This window comes from Narcine bancroftii, chromosome 2 (genome assembly GCF_036971445.1).
Source record: "Narcine bancroftii isolate sNarBan1 chromosome 2, sNarBan1.hap1, whole genome shotgun sequence".
NCBI classification, from domain to species: domain Eukaryota; kingdom Metazoa; phylum Chordata; class Chondrichthyes; order Torpediniformes; family Narcinidae; genus Narcine; species Narcine bancroftii.
In genome coordinates, this window is record NC_091470.1 from 182,123,985 (window position 1) to 182,143,850 (window position 19,866).

The following is a 19,866-nucleotide window of genomic DNA, read 5'->3' on the forward strand; positions in this document are numbered from 1 at the left end:
TTCTCCGACTCAGCCAAGATCTCTCTGTGTTTAACGAGGCGGCCTTCCCACCCTCTGGGAAAGGCAGGATGCCACCCAGAGTCTCGTCCAGGTGCAAGGGCTGGACTAACCAGCCCTCATCTCCATCGGCATGTGCCCTTCCTTCTCCAGTCAGAGGGCACTCTCGACTCTCTTTCCCCCCATCATTCCTCAGATTCTAACTTTGGAAACATCCATCACCTCACCTTCTCTGCTCCAGGGCAGAAAGTCCCAACTGATTCACTTTATCAGTCCCCTTCAGTCCCAGAAACATTCTCGTAGATCTTTTCTGTACTCTTTCTAAGTTAAAGGTAAGGGATGGAAAGTTCAGGGAAAAGTTTTTTTTTACACAGAGCGTTGTGGGTGCCTTGGTGGTGGAGGCTGGAACAATAGGGGTATTTAAGAGATTCTGAGATAGACACATGGATGAAAGAAAAATTAAGGGTTACAGGGAAGGTTTAGTTATTTTTTGGGTAGGAATATATCAATCAGCACATTATCAAGGGCTGAAGGGATTGTGCTGTAGTGTTTTGTGTTCTATTCTCCCACTTGTGACCCCTTACCTGTTAGCCTGTGCTCCTACCCTTACCCCTATCTCCCTCTACCCCCCCCCCACCCCATATTTTTAGTTTGGCACCTGCCTGTTGTAGCTTGTACCTTTGGACGGGCCCAGGCCTGAAAGGCTGGTTGCCCTCTGTTTCCGATGAAAGCTGCGTGACCTGTCGAGTTTCTCCAGTATGTTTGTGTGTTGCATCTTGCAGCCTCTCCTTTTTAATGCTGGTTCCTTATTGTACCTTTTCTGATATCTGATTCTTTCTCTTCTACCCTCCCACCTGTATCCACCTCTTGCTTGTTGGCCTGCACTCATCCTGCTACCCCTTCTTCCCTCCTCTCTTCCCCCCCCACCCCCCATTATCTTATTCAGACGCTTGGCTGGTTTTGGCTCGTACCTTGAAGGGCTCAGGCCTTTGGTTACTCTTGACTTCCTCTGGATGCTGTGTGACCTGCTGAGCTTCTTCAGCACATTCTTGCCTTGCCCTTGATCCCAATCTCTGTAGACTCTCCTGTTTAACTGCCTTTACATGTTGCTTGGCTGAGAGGGTACAAGTCGCAGGGAGAGACTGATGAAACATTGGGTTGTTTTCTCTGTGGCTGAGAGGGGAGGCCTGATGGAGGTGCATAAAATCATGAGGGGCCTTGAGAAGATGGACTGTTCTCCCCAGTTGCACACACGCTGCACACTAGCGGACCTTTCCGGGAGACGTGCAGGCCAGATATTGCACAGAGAGCATGGGTGTCCGCAACGAGCTGCTAGGGCTAGTGGTGGAAGCAGATGCAATAGGAGCCCCCTCGCCTCCCCCCCTTCCATCAATATGATCTACTGTGATCGTTGAGGACCCCCTCCACCCCGCATGCAGCACCTTTCAGCTGCTCCCTCCCATCGGGGGAAGAGATACAGGAGGGTCAGAGCCAGCACCGCCAGGCTGAGGTGCAGCTTCTTCCCACGGGCAGTGAGAACGCTGAACGACCAAAGGAATTGCTGGCACTGACCCTCTGAGACTCTCATATTCACGACACAGTATTTCAATACTTAAATTTGGCCCAATTAACTGACAACTCCGATGTGCTTTTGGAGGGTGGGAGTAAACTGGAGCCCCCAGAAGAAACTCGCACGGACACGGGGAGAAACCCTGACCTGGTGCTGTAGCAGCGTTGTGCGAACCATCTTGCATATGTATTTGTACATGTGTGACGTCTGGTTGTATGTCTGGGTGTTTTGCACCGAGGACCAGAGAACGCAGTTTCATCGGGTAACATTTGTGCAATCGGATAACAATAAATTTGACTCAAAGTGTTTGGAGGCTTCCAGATTGACATGAAGGTTAAGGGGAATGGGGTGGGGGGGGGGGGGTGATTTCTATCAGTGCAAGCAGCAGACTTTCAGTTTGATTTGGACCTCAAGTTCGTTTATTGTCATCTTCACCTGCCCGTACATATGCAACCAGACGAAACAACATTTCTCTGGACCTTGAAGTAAAGGGAAGGGGAGGGCATTGAGGAATGCTGAGGAACAGAGGGATCTTGGAATAACACTTCAGCGTTCCTTTAAGGTGGATTCCCATGTAGATAGGGCGGTAAAGAAAGCTTTTGGTATGCTGGTCTTTATAAATCGTAGCGTAGAATATAGGAGCTGGGAGGTGATGCTGAGACTGTTTAAGGCATTGGTGAGGCCAAATTTGGAACAGTGTGTGCAGTTCTGGTCTCCAAATTATAGAAAGGATATCAATAAGGTTGAGAGGATGCAGAGAAGGTTTCCAAAAATGTTGCCTGGATTGCAGAATACGGAGCAAGATTGAGTTGACTGGGACTTTATTCATTGGAGCGTAGAAGGTTGAGCGGGGATTTGATGGAGGTATTTTATTTAAAATTATGAAGGGAATAGATAGAGTAGATGTGAATAGGCTCTTTCACCTGAGGGTGGGGGAGATTGGAATGAGGGGTCATAAGTTAAGGGTTGGGGGCAAAACTTTAGGAGTAATAAAAGAGGATGCTTCTTCACTCAGAGAGTGGTGGCCGAGTGGAATGACCTTCCAGAAGAATGATGCAGCCAGGCAGGGACACACTGAACTGTGCTCCTGTAAAATGTGGTCAAGATGGGGTCCGGAAGCCTTTCCCTCATCAACTCCTCTGGAAGTGTCGGGGCAGCTGCACCTTCCTGACTGATGAGGAGGTGCGGTGGGCCAGCATGGGTCATCCTTTCCATGCACACCAAGGAACTGGAACCACTGATGTGCAGTGGTTTTGTGGGGGGGGGGGGGGGCGGGTGGTAGGCGACCTGAAGTCGGCGTTGAGGCACAGGCTGTTGTTCTTGGGCCACCTGACGAACCTCCCGACCTCCTCCGTGTGCCCATGAGGCTGACCTCTGCTGCATCATCTGCAAACATGGATGATTCTCCTTGAACTGAACCTGGTGGTGAGGTCAAGAGGCAGCAGTCGTGGACTGAGCACGCAGCCCTGCAGTGCACCAGTGCTCAATGTGATGGGATGAGGTATTGTTACAACACTGGTCACATTAGTTCAACAGATTGTTTTTGCAATTTGCTGGTGTAACATTTTTTTTTTAATTACAGTGAAAGGTAGGGGTCTGGAAAGTGTATTTTCAAAGCGGCGTCACAGGTGGTCATGGTCCAGTTGTACAAGATGTTGGTGAGGCCTAATTTAGAGGATTGATATCAGATTTCAGATTTATTGTCGGAGTATATACATGATATCACATACAACTCCCTGAGATTCCTTTTTCCTCCGGGCACAGCAGAATTACCACTAATGGGTAGCGCAAAAATAAACTGTAAACAGTGTAAACATGTAAACAAAGACCTGTAAACAGACAACAAATTTAAACAATGCAATACAGAGAGAGAACAAAGAAAATCAATAAAGTGCACAAGTGAGAGTCCTTAAATGAGTCCCCGATTGAGTTTGTTGTTGAGTAGTCTGATAGTGGAGGGGTGGCAGCTGTTCCTGCACCTGGTGGTGCGAGTCTTGTGGCACCGACACCTCTTTCCTGATGGCAGCAACGAGAACAGAGAGCGTGCTGGGTGGGGTGGGTCTTTGATGATTGCTACTGCCCTCCGACGGCAGCGCTCCCTGTAGATGCACTCAATAGTGGGGGGAGGAGGGTGGTTTGCCTGTAATGTCCTGAGGTGCATTCACTATCTTTTGGAGGGCTTTATGCTCAGGGGCATTGGTGTCCCCATAACCAGGTCAGCACACTTTCCACTGCACCTCTGTAGAAATTTGCCAGGGTTTCCGGTGTCACACCGAACCTCCGCAAACTCCTTGGAAAGTAAATGCGCTGACGAGCATTTGGTGCGTTGTGTCCAGGAAAGATCCTCCGATGTGGTGACTCCCTAGAACCTAAATTTGCTCTTCCTCTCCACCTCTGATCCCCCAATGATCACTGGATTGTGCACCTCTGGCTTTCCTTTCCTGAAGTCAGCGATCAACTCCGCAGGTTTTGGTGACATTGAGTGCGAGGTTGTTGTTGGGGCACCGTTCAGCCAAGTTTTTGATCTCCATGCTGTACGCTGACTCATCCCCTTCCTTTATACAACCCACCACCGTGGCACAATTTTGGTCACCATGCTGCAGGAAAGCTGTCGTTGAGCTGGAGAGGGCACAAAGAAGATTTACGAGGATGTTGCCAGGACTCAGGTTGGGGGCGGGGGGGGAGGTTAGTGGGCCTGAGCTACAGGGAGAGGTGGAACAGGTTGGGGCAATTTATTCCTGGGAACGCAGGTGGGTAATGAACTAAGGCTACTTTTATTCTCACGTACTAACAAGAAGGGAGCACAGTTTAATCTAAAAAAAACAGATAGATAAATTTTCACAGGTAAATATTGCAAGTAAAAAATAACATGACATTTCAATCGTACAGACAGTTTGGGGTTAGGATAATAAGGGGAGTTTCGATAGCCTTGTGACTGTTGAAAATAAACTGTTCTTGAACCTGAAGGTGTTGGTCCTCTGCTTCTGTACCTTCTGCCCAAAGGAAGCAGTGACAAGAGGTTGTGACCAGGATGATGATGGTCCTTTATGGCGTTGGCTGCCTTCTTGACGTAGTGCCTCACGTCGATGCCTGCGGTGGATGGGAGGTTGGAGCCTAGTTAGCCACTTTCCAGAGCCTTCTGCTTTCCTGGCCAGGCTCCGGAGGACATTTTCCACAGCGCACAAGAGGAAGTGGGATAGAGTATCCGACGATAGGCCGAGTATCCGACGATAGGCCAAATCTCCGCGGTTCTTCACGTGCTGGCTCCTGGAGAGGTCCTCTGATACGTGGTGTCGCAGGAACTTCCATGTTCTTGTATGACATCAGAAACCCTGGCAGATTCCTACACAGTTGTGCTGATCGGCTGCATCGTGGTCTGGTATGCAGGCACCTACACCACCACCCCGAGCGGAAAGCCCTGCAAAAGGCAGTGGGCATCACCGGCAAAACTTCCCCACCATTGAGAACACCTACGGGAAACGCTGCAGCAATCATCAAGGATCCACGCCTCCTGGCGCACACACTGTTCTCTCTGCCGGCATCAGGAAAGAGGTATCGGTGCCATGAGACTCGCACCCACCAGGTTCAGGAACAGCGGCTCCCCCTCCACCATCAGGCACCCAAACTCAATCAGGGACTTGTTTTTTTTTTAAATTTTTTATTTTTCACACTATAAACCACATTAATCAAGATACATACATTTTTCTTTTCAAATATATACAGTGTCGTTTTCTCCCCCCCCCCCTCTTCCCATTTCACCCTCCCTACCTTCCCTCCCATTCATTTAAAGTACAGAATCTAAGATACATTAAAACCGTTAAACTTTAAGAAATCTTTTGCACTTTATTAATTTTTTTCTCAATTATACAGTCAGTTTGCTTACATTTCTTTATTTGTTTACATGTGTATGTTGAGTGCAGTTTTTTTTTTGCACTCCCAGTGAGTGGCAATTCTGCCTGGCCCGCAGAAAAAGAATCTCAGGGTTGTATGTGATGTACGTACTCTGACAATAAATCTGAATGTGTGGAGTTTGTGTGTGTGTGTGTTGGAAGTGCAATCCTTTGGAGGCAACGCTACACGATTCTTCAGTGGGGGGTTGCTCTGTCTGGCCCAAATGTATTTGCTTGCAGTCTTTAGTACTATTTGGTACTTGTCCCCTTGAAATGTGTGCAGTGATTTTCCCTTTACAAACGGGACTGCCCTGAAGAACACTTTTAGTTGGCCGTAGTAAATCATGAAGGTCTGCAGACACCGTGAGTGAAGTAAAAACACAAAATGCTGGAGAGAGATATAGGGAGTGGGGAGCTGGACAGAAGGAGAAAGAGGGAAAGAGAGAGATAGGGAGTGGGGAGCTGGACAGAAGGCGAAAGAGGGAAAGAGAGAGATAGGGAGTGGGGAGCTAAATGTAGGTCAAACAGTGTCCTTTATGTAGCAAAGGCACAGGTGCATAACCGATGTTTCGGGCTTGAGCCCTTCATCAGGGCATGAGAAAATGCCGTCAACAAAAGAGTCGTGGGGGGAAGGTCATGTTTAGTTGGCCAATTCAGGGCATCCTGTGATGAAATGAGATTTTGCTTGATGGAAGGGAGCAGTGTGGCCAACAGAGTAACCGGTCTGCTTCTCCCACAGCCCAACGACCCGGTGACGAACATCTGCCAGGCCGCCGACAAGCAACTCTTCACGCTGGTGGAGTGGGCAAAGCGCATCCCCCATTTCTCCGACCTCCCTCTGGACGATCAGGTCATCTTGCTGAGAGCAGGTGAGGCGCTGGGGGCGGGGTGGCCCTCCCTGCCTCACGCTGGTGATCCCCGGCGCGATATTGGGCTGATGGGTCGAGCTCCCGGGAGGAAGAGGGAACGCTGGAGGATCCCAGCGGGTCAGACAGCATGCGCGGAGGGAAAATGGGCAGTCAATGTTTCATGGGGAAGCAAGAAAGACCCCAGATGCTGTGACTGTAGCAAATGCAGAAACGTGCTGGAGAAAATCTGCTGGTCCCAAAGAACAAGGTGCCCCTCGTCAAGGAATGAGCACCTGGCAGCCAGGCATCTGTTTAAAAAGGTTGGTGGGGGGGGGTGTGGGGGAGGAGCATAGGACATTAGTCAAAAGGTATGGATTGGAAGGCAGGAGAGGAAAAATTGGGGGAAGCTCTGTGAATGGGGATATGGGGGAAGCTCTGTGAATGGGAGTATGGGGGAAGCTCTGTGAATGGGGGTATGGGGGAAGCTCTGTGAATGGGGGTATGGGGGAGAGAGGGTGAGATGGGGTGGGGATCTGGAGGGAAGGAGATAGGGAGCTGGACAGAAGGAGAAATTAGAGAGATGGTGAGGAGCTGGAGAGAAGGAGAAAGGGAGAGGAAATGGGCTGAAGGGGAAAGGGAGTGGAGAGAAGGAGAAAGGGAAAGAGGGAGTGAAGGAGAAAGGGAAAGAGGGAGTGGAGAGTTGGAGAGAAGGAGAAAGGGGGAGAGAGGGATTGGGGAGCTAGAGAGAAGGAGAAAGGGAAGGAAGGAGTGGAGAGAAGGAGAAATAAAGAGAGGGAGAGGAGCTGGAGAGAAGGAGAAAGGGAGAGGGAATGGGCTGAAGAAGAAAGGGAAAGAGGGAGTGGAGAGCTGGAGAGAAGGAGAAAGGGGGAGAGAGAAGGATTGGGGAGCTAGAGAGAAGGAGAAATAGAGAGAGGGTGAGGAGCTGGAGAGAAGGAGAAAGGGAGAGGGAATGGGCTGAAGGAGAAAGGGAAAGGGAGTGGAGAGAAGGAGAAAGGGAAAGAGGGAGTGGAGAGCTGGAGAGAAGGAGAAAGGGAAAGGGAGTGGAGAGCTGGAGAGGAGGAGAAAACGAAAGAGAGAGAGGGATTGGGGAGCTGAAGAGAAGGAGAAAGAGGGAGGGGGAGTGGGGAGCTGGAGAGAGGGAGAAAGAGGGGGAGAGGGGAGCTGGAGAGAAGGAGACAGGAATACAAGTCAGGATACATTTTTGGGTGGGTGGGGGAGAGGTCGGCACAGCAGAGAGCCAAGTGAAACTGGTCAGGAAGATGGAGGTGGGGAGGGGACCACTGAGGATTGAAAGAAAATTGGGACAAGGATTGGTTGGAGAAAGGGCAAGTTAAAACGTTCATACCCTTCGGTCTCAGGCTTCACCCTGCCAGTAAATGAAGCTAAGGGTATGCATGTCTGTTGATGTAGTCCTCCCTTCTCCCCCTTCTGCAGGGACCTACCCCTTTGACTACAGGAGATGCTCCACTTGTGCCCACACCTCCTCCCCCACTGCCATTCGAGGCCCCAAACAGTTCTTCCAAGTGAAGCAACATTTCACTTGTGAATCTGCAGGGGACGTCCACTGCATCCGGTGCTCCCACTGTGGTCTCCTCTATGTTGGAGAGACTGGACATGGTCTGGGGGATCGCTTCGCTGAGCACCTTCGCTCTCCCTGCTGCAACAGCAGTGGCCGCCCATTTTAATTGCACATCCTATTCCCACAACGACATGTCTGTCCAAACCGTCAAAACAAGGCCACCTGGAAATTGAAGGAACAACACCTTGTATTCAGTCTGGGCTCCCTCCGACCAGATGGTATTAACATCAACTTCTGCAATTTCCATGAGATTGCTCTTCCCCATCCCCCACCTCTCTCGGGCTCATTCTCTCTCTCTCTCTCTCTCTCTCTCTCTCTCTCGCTTGCTCGCTCTAAAACTCTCTTGTGCTCTTTCTCTCTGTCTCCAGCTCCCCTCTCCCTCTCAGGTTTTTTTTCTCCTGCCCTCCTACCCATATCCACCTCTTGTCTGTGGGTCTGTCCTACTTCCCTGCCCCTCCCTCCCCACTTTTTAATTCAGGGCCCTGCTTGCTTTTTGCTGACACCTCGACAAAGCTCAGGCCTGAATCATTGGTTATTTATCTTTGCAAGCTAAAGAACACTACATGTCCTGCATGCCCGTGCAAGGATGGTCAAAGGAACAAAACGCCTGCGGTCCAGTGGTTCCCGGCAGCTGCCTCCGGACACAACGCAGGTGCCATGTGAAGAGTTTGGGAAGGAGGGGAGGTGAGGATGGGCCTCCACCAGAAGGTCTGCTTCAGGCCCCTGGAAAGCAGGGAGACAGGGGGGCACCGTTGGAGTGGGACATGGTGCGAAAGTAGGGTAGGGACTCTGCGTGAAACAGAGAGGGGAAGACGCAGCAGGTGAGGTGAAGGAGGAGGATGCTGGGCCCGGAGAGGGGAGGGGGGATAGGTTGGTAAAACCAAGGTGAACACCACACCTGGGTGCAGGCCTGTCACGGTCTCGTTCCAACCTGGTGTCACAGTCCAATGACCCAGGTTCACTCCTGATCCTTGCCGCTGTCTGTATGGAGTTTGCACAACCTTGAACATCCCAAAGGCGTGCAGGTCACTGGTTTACTCTTATAAAAGTAGGTGTAACATAGAACATTCCAGCACAGTATGGGCCCTTCAGCCCAGAATCTTGTGCCAACCTTCGTAAATCTTCTCCACATTAATCTAACCCGCCTCTCCTTCCAACTCATAACACTCTCATTTTCTTGCATCTCGAGTGCCTTTTTAAATTTGGACAGCTAGCACGGTAAAAGGCCATTTCGGCCCACACCGCCCAATTTACACTCCATTAACCTACAGCCCCTAGCACATTTCGAATGGAGGGAGGAAACCGGAGCCTCTGGGGGGAAAACCCATATTGATAGGAGAATGTACAAACTTCTTACAGACAGTGAGGGATTGGAACCCTGGACCCGATTGCTGGCGCTGTAAAGGCGTGGTGCTGACCGCTGCGCCAACCGTGCTGCCCCAATATTTGAGTCTTTTAAATGCCCCCATTGTTCCAGCTTCCACCCCTCCCCCCCGGCAATGAATTTCAAGCACCTGCAACTCTGTGCTTTTTAAAAAAAAACGGCATTATTTCTGTCTTCTCCCCTAATCTTTCCTCATGTCATGTCCTCTGCTGTTTGCTATTGTCTCTCCGGAAGAAAAGGTGCTGGCTGTCCACCCTATCTAAGCACCTTGTATGCCTCTGTTAAATTACCTTTTATCCTTCAAGGCTTTGGTGAGGGGTAAAATTGGTGGGGGATGCGACTGCGTTTGGATGGGGCAGTGAATTGTTTTGGGATCTGAGCACAGCTGGCCAGGTAGACATTGCCCACTCACTGATGCCCCTCACAGAGAAGGTGGGTGAGCTCTGTCAATCTGTCCCCATCTGCTGAAGTTGTGCATGACCCCAATTCTGATCGCTGGCGACGTAACAGTATTGCGCCAACGGCTACGGCAACCATGGTACATTAATGATTAAATGGCTTTGTGGCAAAGTTTTCAAATGAGACAAAGATAGGTGGGAGGGGCAGGCAGAGAGGAGGGAACGGAGAGGCTTCAGGGAGACTTGGATAGATGAGAATGGGCAGAGGCGGCTGCACTTTGGTAGACTTTTATTTGGATGGGGAGTAAATTTCAAAATTCCGACCCATAAAGGGACACTGGTGTCCTCGTGAAAGATATCCTAAAGGTTAACCTCCAGGTTCAGGTTCAAGTTCATTATTATCAGACAATTGTAAGGTACAACTAGACAAAACGGAGGTCTCAGTCCGTGGGGTAAAAATATGCAAACACAGATATAGACATAGTTAACAAATTTAAAAGCAATTTATATGTAAAAAATAAATAAAGCATCCCTGTAGCCGTGTGACTGGAACCCACACCGTCCCGTCCTGTAGCCGTTTGACTGGAACCTTCACACCATCCTGCCCTGTAGCCGTGTCTGGAACCTTGACACCGTCCCTTCCTGTAGCCGTGTGACTGGAACCTTGACACCGTCCCTTCCTGTAACCGTGTGACTGGTACCTTCACACTGTCCTTTCCTGTAGCCTTGTGACTGGAACCCACACTGTCCCGTCCTGTAGCTGTTTGACTGGAACCTTCACACCATCCTGCCCTGTAGCCGTGTCTGGAACCTTGACACCGTCCCTTCCTGTAGCCGTGTGACTGGAACCTTGACACCGTCCCTTCCTGTAACCGTGTGACTGGTACCTTCACACTGTCCTTTCCTGTAGCCATGTGACTGGAACCTTCACACCGTCTCGTCCTGTAGCTGTGTTTCCAGAACTGGTGTTTGGACTGCGTGGAGCTGCCTGGGGTTCATTGATAGTGGTCAGACCGCGTCTGTGGAAGGGGCCGCTGGTGACGACACCGTGCCTTGTCGCCCTGCAGGTTGGAACGAGCTCCTGATCGCCTCATTCTCCCACCGCTCAATCACGGTGAAGGACGGCATCCTCCTCGCCACCGGCCTCCACGTCCACCGCAACAGTGCCCACAGCGCCGGTGTCGGGGCCATCTTCGACAGGTGGGTGCGGAGGGCGCCGACCAGCCTTCTGCTCATCCACCCCGCCGGGCGCTCGGCTGGGTCGGCTGGCTGGCGGTCCAAGGCCTCTGATGCTGTGCGCCAGGTGCTGGCATTCTGCCCCTGGGCAGGGGAGGGATGGTTTGAGCTGCATGTCTGGCACTTCACAAATTGCCCTACTGGCTGGCCTTGGGCATCGTGGAGCATCGAAACCTCCCGATGTTCGGCCGTGCTGGAATGTGGCCAGAATCTGGGAGTGGGTGGGTGGGGAGGGCACTTGAACATTTCCTTCCCTCAGTTTTTGTGTCCAAGATGGCGCTAGTCTTGAATGCAGCATCGCTTTTGCCCTTATCAAGAAAAAGACTGCAGCTTTTCATAATTCATAAAGCACAGTACAAGCCCTTAAGCCCTCGAAGTTATGCCAACCTATGTCAACCAGCTCCACAACTAACCCTCCCCTCTCTCACACCCATAACCTTCCATTTTTTCTTATATCCGTGTGCCTTCCTAACAGAATTTTGGATGCCCCTATTGTACCAGCCTCCACCCCCAACATTTTCAGACACCCAAAGAAACTTGCCTTTGACGTCTCCCCTAAACTTTACTCACCTTAAACAGACACCCTCTGACATTTGCAGTTGTTGCCCCAGTAAAAAGGTGCTGGCTGTCCACCGTATCTAGGCCTCTCAAATTCTTCTAAACCTCTATTAAGTTACCTCTCGTCCTCCCTCACTCCAAAGTGAAAAGCTCTCGCTCCGTCCACCTTGCTTCAGAAGACACGTTCTTCAATCCCGGGCAACGTCCTGGTAAATCTCTGCTGCACCTTCTCCAAAGCTTCCACCATCTTCCTGTAATGAGGTGACCAGATCTGCAATACTCCCAAGTGTCAGAAACACAAATTCTCACAAATGAGTCTCTTTAAGATCGGTGACACGACAAGCTTTATTCTCAAGTCTGCAGAGTTGGACTCAACCGGCTTCTTGCCAAGTCGAGCCCTGATACATACAGTGCATTGTTTTTTATACAATTTGCTTGTCCTTCGGCATCTCCACTACACTGCTTTAATTGGTTAGTTTTTGCAGAATCGTCCTGATTACTGTTAGTCACGCACACCAAGATCATTCATGACCTCTGCTCACACCAAATTCTGTTTTTCACTCTTTATCGATCTTTGGCTCCTGCATGTCTCTCTGTAGTTAAATCTGTTGCAAGTCTTTTGTAACATTTTCCAGCTAAACTCCAGTGGTTAGCCCCCTTTTATGACTAATCATCACATTTTAACTTAAACCCTTTTTAACCCAAATTCTCTATCTATAACAATCCACCCCTTTCTTTCTTTAAAATGTGTGTACTATTGCTGGATGGGGATCTTAACCCAGGGTAGAGAACCAAAGCATATAACAATAACATTGTCAATCAAGTCCTCCTGCGAAGTCGCAAAGTAAGAGGACTGTCCCCAGGAACACAAGTCCAATCTGAGTCCGTGTCAGGGTCCTGAGGCGCCTCTACAGGTCCCTTAAATCTGGATGCGTGCGTCCACCCCCTCTCTCTTGTTCGCACTGCAGACTCTGTAGTCAAGAGAACTTGGAATGGACCTTCCCACTGTGGCTGGAGTCTTTCGGTTTTCCAGGTCTTGATGAGGATCCAGTCTCCCGGTTCCACCTTGTGTAGAGAGAAGTCTAAAGGCGGTGTTTGTGTCAATAGCCCCCTCTTCCGTAAATCTGTAAGAGAGCGTGACAGTGCCTGTAAATAGTTCCTAATAAAAATATCCCCTTCCCCCAAGGTGGGACACCCCTCAACTTTACTCCAGAAGGGAAGCCCAAACATCATCTCATAAGGGGACACCCCCACATCCCTGCGTGGGGCAGTACGAATTCTCAATAAGGCCAGGGGCAGAAACTTTATCCAAGGCATTTTAGTCTCCACCATTAATTTTGTCAACTGCGTCTTTAGGGTTCCATTCATACGCTCACCCCTCCCTGAGCTTTGCGGATGCCAAGGGGTATGCAGTTTCCAAGAGACTTGCAGGGCATCACAAATCAATTGGTGAACTTTGGAGCAAAAGTGTGGACCCCTGTCCGAGTCTATAGAATCCATTATGCCATATCTGGGGATCACATGCTCTAGGAGGAGGCGAGCTACCGTGGAGGCAGTAGCATTCACTGTTGGGAAGGCTTCCACCCATCGGGTAAAGTGATCTACCATCACCAACAGATACTTCCACTTTTGGACCTGAGGAAACTCCGTGAAGTCGATCTGGATTCTTTGGAAGGGGCGTATTGCCAACGGTTGACCTCCCACGGTGCCCGTCCTCATTACCTTCTTATTAATTCTTGTGCAGATGTGGCAGTTCTGCACCTCCTGTTGGGCCAAAGTGTAGATCTCCTTACACACATAGTCTCGAAGCACTGTGTCGCACAAGGCCTGGGTGCCCCAGTGGCTCTGATGATGCAGGTGTTTTAAAATATTGCAAGTTATTTCCTTATTTAGATCCATTCTTCCATCTGGGGTCTTCCATGTTCCATCCGGCAGTCGGCATGCACCCAGCTGAGCCATGTCCGTTTCTTCCTTAGCAGTGAAAATGGGAGCCTTTTCTATACTTAGTCTTACTGGGATTAAGGTCAGCAAGCGGACTTCCCATTGCATGGCCGCCCTTTTGGCCTCTTCATGAGCCCGTCTGTTCCCAATCGCGGTCGGGGTATCTCCTCTCTGATGGCCTGGTATGTAGACCACTGCTATTTCCTGGGGTAATGTCAGGGCTTCCAGGGTCAGGGTAATCATCTGTTCGTGTGCCAACTCCTTCCCTCTTGATGTAATCAGACCGCGCTCCTTCCAGATCTTACCAAAGGTATGCACTACCCCGTATGCGTATTTGGAATCAGTGTAAATTGTCCCAGTTTTCTCTGCCAGTACTCTGAGGGCCCTCTGCAAGGCATATGTGCCGACCAGCTTACGGGTAGCTTCGCAGATTCTACCACTTCCCAAGCATCTCCTTCTATTATGGCATACCCGCTTCTCCTCATTCCGTCAACACATCTGGCGGAGCCGTCAATGTAGAATTCATATCCCTTTCCCAGGGGGGTATCGCGAAGGTCCTCTCGGGTCTTGGTCTGGAGATCTGTCAACTCGACACATTCGTGATCCACTTCTTCCCCTTTTTCACCGCCGTATAAAAACTGAGCTGGGTTGCAACTATTATTCTTAGCAAACTGTAGGTCTTTTCCGACTATTAAAATGGTCTCGTACTTTAATATGCGGGAATCAGTCAGCCATCGATGGGCGGTTTGTGCTAATAGAACACTCACAGAGTGGGGGGTGTACACAGTCATCCTTCCTCCAAAAGTGAGTTTGCGTGCCTCCTCCACCAACAGAGCAGCAGCCGCTACTCCCTGGACGCATGTCAGCCATCCACGAGACACTGGGTCCATCATTTTGGACAGGAAGGCCACTGGGTGTTGCTGGCCGCCTTTTTCCTGCGTCTGAACCCCCACAGCTGTTCCTTGATTATGGGTGACGAATAGCTGGAAAGGTTGCTTCAAAGAGGGCAGAGTGAGTACCGGGGCCCGCGTCAGGCGACGCTTCAGGTCCTCAAACCATCCCTTCTCCTCCTGGGTCCATTTCAATGGATGTTCATCCTCATTTGTCAGCTTTTCATACATAAACTTCACCAACGCCGAGTAGTCCTCTATCCATAACCTGCAGTAACCTAAGAGCCCCAGGAATTGTCTTATTTCCTTCTTATTACGGGGTTACGGCATCTGGTGATTCCCGCAATCCTTTCAGGGGTAATCCATTTCTGTCCTTTACTTATCTGGTGTCCCAGGTACACCAGTCCTCTCAACGAACTGTAACTTGTTCTTGGACACTCGCAGACCCTTTTTTCCTAGATAGTTCAAGAGTCTAATTGTATCTCCCCTCATTTCTTGTTCCTTGGGCCCTGATAACAGCAGATCATCCACATACTGCATCAATTGGGAGTCATCGGACTGTGGATAGTCCGCCAAGATCTGTTCTAGCATTTGTCCAAACAGGTTCGGAGATTCAGTGAACCCTTGGGGCAATACGGTCCACCGAAGCTGCCTCCGTCTACCTGTCCATGGATTCTCCCATTCAAACGTGAACATATCTCTACTTCCCTCTTCTAGTGGGCATGTCCAGAAGGCATCCTTCAGGTCAATAACACTAAACCACTCATGGTCCGGGAGAATCCGACTCATGATGGTATAGGGATTGGGCACCACCGGGTGGCGGGTCTGAACAATAGCATTCAAACTTCTCAGATCCTGAACTAGACGATAGGATCCATCCGGTTTCTTCACTGGGAGTATGGGGCTGTTATAGGGTGACATACGTTCCTCCAATAGTCCGTCCTGTATCAGGGTCTCGATTACCGGCTGTAGCCCCTTCCTCCCTTCCAAAGAAATAGGATACTGACGTTTCCTTACCGGCTGATGACCTGGTATTAATGTAACATGTAAAGGTGGGATGTCCAGACCTCCTCAATTTCCCTTCTTATACCAGACTCTCTCGTCAATCTGCCGTTCGTCTTCCTCCTTCAGAACACAGAGGTGGACCCGCACTTCTCCGTCCACGGGGAGAGCACCCAGACCTAGGAAAGCCTGTATATCTCTTCCTAAGAGGTTAAATCCGGCCGACGGTAACAACAAGAGGTCCTGTACCCCTTCTCTCCCTTCCAGCCTTACTGTCACTTGGGGAACTATCGATACCGTCCTGGGAGCCCCTTCTATCTCAGAAATTTTCAAATTGCTTTTTACAGGCTCGGTCCCAGTTGGCACAGTTATTACACTACTTCGTTCCGCTCCCGTGTCCACCATAAACACCTGGGGACCAATTTTCAGTTTTACCAGGGGTTCCCTCTTATACTTGGTCCCCAACACCCGGAACCCCTGACCCCCCTAATCTTCTTCCATGAGCTCGAGGGTCCGCACTTCCCTCCTATATCGGGGGCATTCCCTCTTGAAGTGTCCTTCCTCGTTACAGTAATAGCACTTAGCGGGTCTCCTGGGTCTCCACTCTCTTGGATTTCTTGGGTTGCTTAGAGGGGGGTTTTGTCTCCTTTCCTCTCTAGACCCGGCATTTACCTGCCGGATAGTCTGTACCATAATCTTCGCTGCCCTCTTTTGACCTTCCTCTTCCCTCCACACATATACCCTTTGTGCCTTTTTTAACAGGTCGCTCAAGGGTTTTTCATTCCAGTCCTCCTCCTTTTCTAGTTTCTAGACACAAATTCGATTCAAATAAGCTGTTCACCCATTGGTGTACTAGGGTCCACACCCACATACTGTTGGACATTCTTTCTCACCCTCTCCAAGAAATCAGTAGAGGACTCATCTTTCCCCTGGTGGTTCCCAAATGCCTTGGCGAAATTGTGACCCTTTGGCACAGCCTCCCGTATCCCTTTAATCGTCCACTCTCTGTAGTGTCTCATATTTGTCAATCCCTCGGGTGTTCGTTTGTCCCACCTGGGTTCATTCAGGGGATATTTTTGTTCATGGGGTCTGGGGTCTGGGGTCCCCAGGTTGTTCACGTTCCCACATAAGGAGGGCAGCCTGTCGAATCATCTGCCTCTCCTGGGGTGAGAATAATGTTCCCATTATTGCATGCATCTCTTCCCAGGTATATGTGTTTGGTCCCAGGAACTGGTCGAACTGTTCGGCTAGTCCCATGGGATCTTCCAACAGATTTTTCATTTCCTTCTTAAATCCCCGCACCTCAGTACTGGTTAGGGGAACGTTTACGTATCCTGTTCCCCCTCCCGGTCCTCCCATAGGAACTTCCCTCAGGGGATTTAGGCTTATTGGAGCCTTCGATGGTCCTGGACCAGTCTGGGATCTGGTCCAGGGTCGGTCCACCGGTGGAAGTCTAGGGTCTGACTCCCTTGTTCAATGACTTCACTTAATTCATCCCTCCGTTTCCGGCCCCTTCCGGGACAATCAGATTCATCACCTTCCCCCTCCAGCAGCAAGTTTCCCTCGGGCGCCATGGGCGCCTGGGGAACATAAGGAGGGGAGAGGTTGTCCAAAGGTTCCCACTTCTTTTCTCCCGCTACCCCCAATTTAAAACATTTTGTTAAGGATCCTGGCCAGGGAACCCAACAAAATGCATACGCTGACTCTTCTTGATTCACCTTTGGTCTCGAGTTTACATATATGTTTAATGCTTGTCTAACCCTATCCTCGTCGGATCCGAATTTCGGCCACCAGACCGAGGAACCTTTAATAGGCTGTTTCGACCAAAGGAGACAATATTGAACCATCTTTCTCTTGTCTTTGTCTCGATATCGTCTACTATCCCAATTTTCAAACATTCTCCCCAAAGGGCTGTCAGGGGGAACCCCCGGGAAAAGTCCCGATCCCTCAGACCAGCCCTTAGACTTTGTTCCTCCCATTTTCCCGCCTAGATCCGTTTATCGTGGCTGACGACCCCCTTCGTTTTCGGGACCCTACTCCCTTTCGTCTCGGTCGCCTCGTCGGAGGTACTATCCCTCCTTCGGTTCCCGCCGAGGTTTCCCTGGGGTCTATCCTAAGGTCCCACGACGGGGTCCTCACGCCACCCTCTTTACACCTTATTTATATTTTTACTCCATCATGACTGTTACCTGGGTGGTCTCGTCCGTCAATCCCCACACCACAATCGTAAGTCGTCACTTACCGGTGTCTTCCTGGGGATTGAACCATCACCCCTCTCCTTTTCGTCTTGTCGTGTCACCTTGTCCGGATACCACTCGCTCAAGCTGCCCGAGGCGACGAGCAAGGGACTAGGCGCCGCTGAACTCAGCGGGGTGCACCACCTCCGACGTCCCCCTTTCTCGCCTCCCCCCACGGCCGGAGTGTAGATCCCGGACGAGTCCCCAAATTGTCAGAAACACAAATTCTTACAAATGAGTCTCTTTAAGATCGGTGACACGACAAGCTTTATGCTCAAGTCTGCAGAGTTGGACTCAACCGGCTTCTTGCCAAGTCGAGCCCTGATACATACAGTGCATTGTTTTTTATACAATTTGCTTGTCCTTCGGCATCTCCACTACACTGCTTTAATTGGTTAGTTTTTGCAGAATCATCCTGATTACTGTTAGTCACGCACACCAAGATCATTCATGACCTCTGCTCACACCAAATTCTGTTTTTCACTCTTTATCAATCTTTGGCTCCTGCATGTCTCTCTGTAGTGAAATCTGTTGCAAGTCTGTTGTAACATTTTCCAGCTAAACTCTAGTGGTTATCCCCCTTTTATGACTAATCATCACATTTTAACTTAAACCCTTTTTAACCCAAATTCTCTATCTATAACACCAAGTGTGGTCTCATCACAGTTTCATAGAGCTGCCACAGTACCTTATGGCTCTGGAGATCTCTCACCCGAGTTGACTTGATATCTACCTGAGGAAGGGTGGGTAATGAATCTTTGAACATACAAAACCAATCTGATTCCTCAGAACATCTACACAGAAAAAGGATGGATATATAAAATGTTATAATTTGCAACAAGACCGTCACTTCCACTGAAAATTTGGGAAATGTCTTCCAACCCACTGGTTGACCGTTTTTGGGCCATCGCATGAATTGTCGTCAGCCCAATTTCCCTCTTAGTTCTCCACTTCAGTTGAGGCGAACAGGCTGCTTGGGTCAGCGCATTGAGTGGTATCGCAGAGTCCCACACAAGGACTGGTCTGCTAAATGAATGCCCAGCATCGGCCCCTGAAGTTCAAGTTTATTATCTGCATATATAACCACCATTTGAAACAGCGTTTGTCCAGATCACGGAGCACACGCAGTGCACAACACTGTATAATCACGTACATTATTGGTCATCCTTCAGTTCGAAGAAACCACGCTGTTGTGCAGTTCATCTGGGGTCTGGAAGCGCAGAGTCTAGCACAATGGGGGGGGGGGGGGGGGTGCTGGAAGTCCATTGTAATAACCATGGCTGCTGCTCTGCCACGCCGTTCACGTCCTTCCACAGGTTTTTGGCAGCGCCCGTTTTCGAAACTGGTGTAAGCTTCGTCGCACAGGTCTCGCCAACGGACCTGCCAGCAGTTGCGGCTTCTAGTTCTCTTGGCTGGATGCCACAGAAGCACAGGGTTTCTCCATAGCACTTGCATGGGCGACCTTGAGATCCCCTTCTGGTCTTCAGTTCACTTGGGTTAACTGAAATGAATCGCACAACAGAAACCGGTGCGTGATGGAGTTCTAAGCTAAATAGCCGTTGCACGGGGGTGATCCCACGCTCTCGGCAGAAGAGACCTTGGATCCAGTGGAACAGACAGCCGAGATCTCTCTTGCTGCAGTGGATGACCAGGACGTCTAGCGCTCCACCAATGCCCGCTGGGCATTGTTGGACCATTAATTAATTGGTCCCTTCCGCTCAGTCTGCCGGGGCCAGACTTCACCCGCTGGGATAGGCAGATCCCCTCGTTCACCAAGGGTCGAAGACTCGTCAGCTGCCTCACCTGGTTCAGCCCGTCTGCCAAGACGGTTTATCGGGGTCTGGCAGCTGCGTGCGCTAGCTAATTGGAGCTGCAGGTGAGAGCTGAGCGTCAGGAGGGGACCAAAGGTGGACAAGCTGCCCGAAAAGGGCACGACAGGCCCCCCCCCCACCAGAGGTGGTACCCCTCCCTAGACGCCCCATACACCCTTAACATACATACAAATATAATTGAAAGTAAATGTATATCAATATTTTGGGATGATTTACTCAGTTATAGGACACCTTGCATCAATCTCAGAGTCTGCAGGACCCATCAGTCCTTCTGCACCTCCTTCCTGATGGTAGTGGGTCAAAGCTACTCCATGCTGGATCGACAGGCTCCTCAATAATTCTTTGACCCTGTTTAAGCAACACTCCAGTTAATATCGTGCTTAGAGGGAATGGAGATACCTGTGATCTCGGCCGTTTCGACGATTTAAAAATTTTAATTTAGACGTACGACACGGTAACAGGCCCTTTTGATCCACAAACCCA

The 19,866-nt window shown here is 50.1% G+C and overlaps 1 protein-coding gene across 1 annotated transcript in view; it reads left to right on the forward strand.

The window, feature by feature from the left end:
- LOC138753000 (retinoic acid receptor RXR-beta-A-like) overlaps positions 1-19,866 on the forward strand; it is a 64,468-nt gene that overhangs the window by 33,823 nt on the left and 10,779 nt on the right. The window contains exons 13-14 of the mRNA XM_069915595.1: positions 6,197-6,326; positions 10,755-10,887. Of these exons, the coding sequence (XP_069771696.1) occupies positions 6,197-6,326; positions 10,755-10,887 (263 nt within the window). The remainder of the gene's footprint in view (positions 1-6,196; positions 6,327-10,754; positions 10,888-19,866) is intronic.